The 7,055-nt window shown below is 41.3% G+C and overlaps 1 protein-coding gene across 1 annotated transcript in view; it reads right to left on the bottom strand.

The window, feature by feature from the left end:
• Nucleotides 1-491: 491 nt before the first annotated feature.
• The window catches only part of fbxl6 (F-box and leucine-rich repeat protein 6), a 7,718-nt gene continuing 1,154 nt past the window's right edge, over nucleotides 492-7,055 (bottom strand). The window contains exons 4-9 of the mRNA XM_083646156.1: nucleotides 6,338-6,469; nucleotides 5,142-5,249; nucleotides 4,921-5,034; nucleotides 2,994-3,225; nucleotides 1,444-1,687; nucleotides 492-1,289 (exon numbers count right to left, since the gene is read on the bottom strand). Of these exons, the coding sequence (XP_083502282.1) occupies nucleotides 1,160-1,289; nucleotides 1,444-1,687; nucleotides 2,994-3,225; nucleotides 4,921-5,034; nucleotides 5,142-5,249; nucleotides 6,338-6,469 (960 nt within the window). The 3' untranslated portion in view covers nucleotides 492-1,159. The remainder of the gene's footprint in view (nucleotides 1,290-1,443; nucleotides 1,688-2,993; nucleotides 3,226-4,920; nucleotides 5,035-5,141; nucleotides 5,250-6,337; nucleotides 6,470-7,055) is intronic.

Genomic DNA, 7,055 nt, shown 5'->3' with positions numbered 1-7,055 from the left:
TACCACCTCACCCTTTTTGAGCAATCGTATATGATTTGCTGTTTCAGCTCAGCACTTGGTATACAAGAGTTCCATTGTTGAAGGCCACTTCTCTCCCTCATACAGAAAGAAAAAAAAATCTAACCAGACTCCATGTGGTTTTGAAATAAGGGTGGTAAGTGGGTCACTACAACATCTGAACGAACCCCATATGACAAGTAAATGCTTAGTTTAAATTGACCTTGAGAGCACCCTCTAATGGATGGAAAGTATATAACCAATGCTAAACTGTGGGTAAAGGTTGAAGATTCATTTTTAATTTCATTTCAAATACCTTACCAAATCATAAGCAGTTTTTCTTAACAAGTCATATTTATTTACTGATAAAACATAAAAAAGGCAATCACAACATATGTGCGTGCTCCTGGTTCTCATCTGAGCAATCCCCCCCCCCCTCCCCATTTTTTTTTTTACACTTGAAGTGATTCATATAAATGTATTCAAATCTGGGTTAATGTCATCCGCCACATTATTTATCTGCTAATCCTAACACATCAATCAAACCACATGCAGACACTGAGTGACAGATTTAAACCTGAAAAATAGCATTGTTATGACAGTGCCCTTACATCACCGTTGAGAATTTGGAAACTCTCAAAGGTAAAATAAACCCTGCAATTAAAATGCATGTCATTCCTATAATCGTAGACAGTCTAGTCATGACTTGTGAACATAAACAAGTCTCTCCCAGAGACAGAAATAAGAGGAGCAAGCCTCTCTTCGAGATGTGATCAACAGACACATTCTGCTACAGGCAGCACAACTAATGAATGGGATACTGACCTAAGTGCCAAAATACTCCTGGGCAATTACCAGTATAAGAAGATATTACTTATTAGGAATACAATATGAAACAATATGAAATAATAAAGTTCATCAAAGTGATGTGGAGCAGCTCCAGGTTTCCTCACTTGATCTTGTGGCTCTGCTTTCTAAATTCTAGCAATAGAAGAGTGTTTTTATATTCAGACCTATTGTGTGAATTGACTAGCACTACTGTACCTATGAAAGATTTATCAAGGCATTTTGGGGAGAGGGTCACAAAGTGGCCGGTTTTAAGACATTCAAGTTTGCCTTGTCATTTCTGGACACTATTTTTGGAACTAAATATGAATGAATACTATTCTAATTTGTCCAGCAACTGCCGGATGTCTTCTTGGCCACGGTAAATTCTCTTCAGTCCTCTTGGCAGATAACGGCAGGATGACAGGTTGAGGTAGCCAAGTGCGGGCGACTGGTCGATAACTAACCTGCAAACACAGCACAGATATACATTTTCTCTTGGGATTGTGTGATTACATCGACATACGATTTATATGTGTGAATGCTTGATTTATGCTTAGTACATGTAAAGAAACGGCTTTTAAATGAAATGGGTCACAGCTTTCACAGTTTGCTGACTACCTGAGAGCAGGTGGTGTGATCCTGGTTCCATTGAGGTTGAGTGAACGCAGGGAATCTGCCCTTGTTGCCTGAGCAAGGTGGCTCATCGCTATCTCCAAGTCCTCCTCCGTGAACAGATGATTTGTGATGTCAAGCTGTTGCAAGGTTCCACTCCATTTTTCGGTCAGCATGTGAAGGCCCTTCTTTGGTGATGATAACGCAACTTTGCTGTTGAAATACTGGCCCCAGAACAGACATTCAAGCTCTGCAAAAATCACAGACAGTGAGAAAGGTTGTAGCCTAGTAATGCTGGGCTTAGGATGCAAGTATAAACCGTTATGTTGAATATAGCAACTGGGTAGCCGTGTTGGATAAGTTACTTGGAAAATGTAATGTATTACTTCTTTAAAAAAAAGTAATCAGATTACTTTACTTATTACTCTACAGGAACAGTCATTAGTTACCTTACTTTTCAATACACCCCCCCCCCCCCCCCCCCCGATTAAAACAAATCTAAAAATCTTTTTACAACAGATCCTCTTTATTGAAACAATGAGGAAAAAAGTAGTGAGAGCAGTTTCTGAGCCCAGCCAGGCCTACTGTTCAGAAGTGAAACAACAATGTGTCTCATATGAAGTAGAAGCTTCTCTAACCTGTTGTCAGATTGTTCCTTCTGGAGATGAGCAGCAAAATTCCTAAACAGAGCAGCTGCTCCACGGCCACTAGATGGGGTCGGGGTAAATGTTTTGATGTTTGAGGGGATCAATCCCAAATCCTCCTAACCTCAAATAATCCATCACTTCTTTTTCTGCCGAGTAGCTGTTTGTCCACCAGCGTACTGCTCTGAAATCTAGCTTCTGTTGTCTAGTCAGAGTGCATTTGTTGTTGGCAGTGGAGGCTCCTTGTCAAGTTATTTTCCAATTGCTGTGGTTTTTTTCTCCATATTAGATGCTTTGATAAATTTGGATGTTGTGTTTTAAAGTTTATAACGAATGGTAATGTTCTTTGCATCCTTTACTTAGATTAATTCGAAATCTGTCTCCCCCTCACCCTTCATGTTTTGTTTTACTTTTTAGCTACAGTAGTACTGTAGCTGCAGGGCGAGGGGCCGTCCGGCTATAGCGGTAGATTCCCTGCCTACCAAGACGAGGGTCGCAGGTTCGAATTCCCGTGTTATATCCGGCTTGGTCGGGCGTCCATACAGGCACGATTGGCTCTGTCTGCGGGTAGGGAAGCCGGAATGAGGGTATGTGTCCTGGTTGCTGCACTAGCACCTCCAGTAGTTTACAGATGAAGCCAAAATGAATAAGCATCCAAGAGCATTACATATTGGGACACCAAGTAGGTACGTATTTCTTGGAGGTTGATTCAGTTTCAGTGATAGATGGATGAAATATTAAAAGATAACAATAATAAAAAGACCAGGCTAAGTCTATGAGTATCGGTCTTCATTGAGACCCATGTTAAATCCTGCTGAAATGAGGACAATACCAATAAAGGTCAAATTGTCACTGTCTCAAGTCAAAACGTACCCTAGTGAAAGGATAAAACTGTGCTTTATAATAGCTTACCGACACAGGGTAACGTTGCGAGACCAGCCGGTGTGATTCGAGAACAGCCTCGCAGATCCAGCACCCGCAGCTTGGTGGAGCCAAACAGAATGTCTCTCAGGTCTTTGTCGGTCATGAAGGAAACGGATGTTGTGGCCATGCACAGTTCCTCCAGTAACGGGAAGCCTGAGGTGGAGTCTGGTCCATGACGCATGACCTTATGCATAGGAATGACGTTCAGCATCCGGAATGTCTGGAGAGAAGCAGAATCACTTTCAACTCAATACACGTACAGTACAGGGGGTTTGTATTGGTGATATTGGTGCAAGGATACATTAGACACGTTTCAGTTACACACACCTAACACAAGAGGTCACTCACTGTTTGTTTCACACTGACACACAAGAACAACAGAACCACATACAATACCGAAACATTTATTTACACTTTGAATGCCTACTGAAGTTAAAGAGTATTCAAGGAGCGGATAAAAAACGCAAAATCGCAGAGACTAATAATAATTATGATTAAAAGTAATTATCAGAAATTGTAACTACAGTATGATATAATCTCACACCTATAATTGGAGAGGGGGTGCCGCTGACCCAGAACTACGCCTGCGCAAAGCGGGCGAGGCTGCGTTAGCAGCCGAGCAGCGTATGTGAGCCCGCGCGCTGGTTTCTAGTTGGACATAATCATGCAGCTCTAATATACAGTATATTCAACAATCTATAGCTGTGTGCATTTGAGCATTATGGTACTATTAACCCAGGGTGCATTACTGTGCAGTGCTGTTGAAAAGTGCCTATACTCAGTAAATTTCCTATATGCTTACACTTAAAATGAGTACTAAACTAGAAATATCGCACGCCTTGCGCACTCATTTCTACGCGGAGCGCTCCACGCTGCGCAATTGAGCCCCTCCGCCTTATTCTAGCAGTGAGATGTTTCACTATTATAAGATTACTATTAATTAAAGTATTATTAGGTGTTTAGTCTTGTTCGTATGACCTTGTACATTTTTCTATCTGTATCAACACAATCATGAATATTCAACACTATAAAACTCTGTGTAATCCAGACTTTGCATTCCTTGCTTCCCGATCTGCAAATTTGAATAACTGCCGACTCTCTAATTTGAGTGGGAGACACACAAGAGAGCTGATAATCCCGCTGGACTCAATACTCCTTAATCAAGAACCTGTGATAAATATACTTTGCTGGTTTGTTTGATGCAAAACGGATTATTCGTTTTTCTGTGTTTCTTGTTTTGTTTTTGTTGTCAATGATAGGAAATTGAAATAAAGAATACATAAAAAAGCCACTCTCTTCTCCTGAGTTTTCTTCCACACAGTACCGATAGCACCACCATCAGGCAGGAAGTTAAACTGAATAAAGTGAGATGCAAGGGAATACTTTGTTTCCTGTGGCTGGAAAGTATAATGTCCCAAGTCTGCATACGTGTGACGAGATCCAAATTTAAAGAATGAACCTATCCACCTGATTTTTGTGAGGCTCCCGCTGTAAAATAATTGTGGGAGCAATATCCGGTCTCGAACGTGAGCAGCTGTGTTTACGCTGGCTTGAAGCGCCCGGCTAGCGGGGTAATCTGCACTGCAGCCCATGACTGCAGTGCGTGCCTCCTCGCATCGCATTTCCGTGTCGAACTCTGACATTAAAAGTTTGCTCGTCACAAAATAACACTCGTTTTGGGAATGTAGCCTAATGATGTTATCTATCACATCCACTAACCTGTTGCTCGTTGAACAAGTCGGCATTTATCAGCTCAGCTGCACCGTTTACAGACGGGTACATTAGACGGGCTGTGTTGTGTCAAGCTAGACGTAACGGGGGAAGAGGACAGCAGAAGGAAGCAGCACCCATGGTGCATCATGGCCGCCAAAAATAAGGTGGATAGATGTGAATAGTGAATAAAAAATGTGTTTACCTTGAGTTTAGGACATCCACTCTGCAGACCCTGGATGCAGATGGGAAGTTGGCAATATCCACTGTCAAGCTTTGTGTTGATCTCCAACAATTCTAAATCCGGGCAGCATCCTCTCTGGAAAATCAAAACAATATGGCGGCATGTGTACCAAGTTTGTGCTGAGTGGATTTGACTGTATGTGATGCATACATTAAAAACATCCTAAGCGAAAAGGGACTTACGGTGATAGCAGCTAGAAGTCTTTCATTCTTGGATCCATGTGTGAACAACATTTGTCTTATTTGGCTGCCAGAGGATTCCAGGAAGGCCACAAGACCTTCAGCCTGAAACTATAGCAAAACAGGCTTGATCAGAATCATAGACCACTTTGGGGTCATCCCTATGTTCCCCGGGGCCTATGTTCCCCGCTTTTCCCAAATAGGGTCCTATGTTCCCCGCTATGTTCCCTGGGAGAGGTTAGGTTTTGGGTTAGGGTCTGGGGGAGGTTAGGTTTAGGCGTGGGGGGTGGGAGAGGTTAGGTTTTGGGTTAGGGTCTGTGGGAGGTTAGGTTTAGGGTTAGTGAAAAACGGGGAATATAGAACCCGGGGAACATAGAACCCGGGGAACATAGACATGATCCCACCACTTTTATTGCCACAATATGCAAGATTACACACGAGGAGGCGGTCATATCAATATTCAGAGATAAAAGAAAATATATAAAGACAGAAAATACAAAGATGAATAGCATGAATTATGACACAAATAAGCTTTCTACATGTCTATGTAACCAAACAACAAGACCTGCTGTCCGTGGTGTGCACTAGCCTCTTTGGAGAGTAGCCAATCATCATTTAGAGATCCTATAGAGAGCCAAAGTGAACGTCACTTCCTGCCTTTCTCTGGGTACCAGCGTCTGAAAAAATATGAATGGTGGTCAACGGAGAGACTGAGAGACGTTACTTTTTTGACCCCGCTTGAATTGTGCCACGGGGGGTACACATATCATGTTTGTCAATGTAAAAGAGAACTCTGCGAGTCAAGAAAGTCGCAGTTTGTGGTAAAACTGTGGCACTATAAGTGATAAATCAGAAAGACTATGCACAACCAGTCGCATAAGTGACATCTCCAGTCCATGTTGTTGATGGTATGATGTATATTGTAGAGATGTAGTCAATTGTCAAAACTAAACCTTACCTTTCAGTTTCAGGACAAACTGCGACTTTCTTGACATGCATAGTTATCTTTTAAATTTGAGAAAATTGACATGTGTCACGTGGCACAATTCAAACAGGATCAAAAAAGTAACGTCTCTCTCCGTTAACCACCATTCATATTTTTTCAGATGCTGGTACAGAGAAAGGCAGGAAGTGATGTTCACTTTGGCTCTGTATTCTACCCTGCTTCTTTTTTTTGACTGAAATAGTCTGTGGTGTACCTCTGAATACTGCACGTTTATGCTCTCCAGAGACCGGCTGTTTCCACTGAGGCTCTGGAAGGCTCTCCCTGTCACGCCTGTGCAGTATGAGAGCGTGAGGGAGCGGAGATGAGGGCAGGACTGGGACACAACCTGTTTGATTTACCATTCGGAACACTATTATTTCACACCTGATCAAATATTATTCTTCATCATGAAACAGAAAAGCAAAGAAAAACATTTAATTCCAAAACTGCTATATATATCCAATTTCTAACTGAAATTCATCAGACAAGACTTCAAAAACAAATGATTCTGTTCTCAAAAATTCACTATTTTATAAGCAAATGCCCTAAGATTACTGTTAACTTCTTAAATATATGCTAACTCATAGTGTGCTTCACTTGCATGCCAGCAGTCAATATGGGAGAGTGGGAGTCATATTAAAAGCATATTAAAGCCGTTCCTGAATAGTTATTACCAATGCTCCCATGTATGACTGTTATGTTTTTTATGATGGACTGTTTGATTATACCAATTTTATGAGTCTATAACATCATTGATATGTTTATTGTATTTCTTTTACTGTACTTTGCTTTTAACAGGTGCTTTTAATAACATCTAGGGATGGGCAGTGCAAATTAGCCTTAGGCTATAAATGCTGTGATACAGGACATCAGATGTTTTGTGTATCTGTCATGTCCCTACACAAATAAATAAATGAATGAATAAAATGAAT

Source organism: Poromitra crassiceps, assembly GCF_964638095.1.
Source record: "Poromitra crassiceps genome assembly, chromosome: 11".
Taxonomy (NCBI): Eukaryota; Metazoa; Chordata; class Actinopteri; order Beryciformes; family Melamphaidae; genus Poromitra; species Poromitra crassiceps.
Note: the sequence above shows the minus strand (reverse complement) of the source record. Positions and strands in the feature narration are given on the sequence as shown.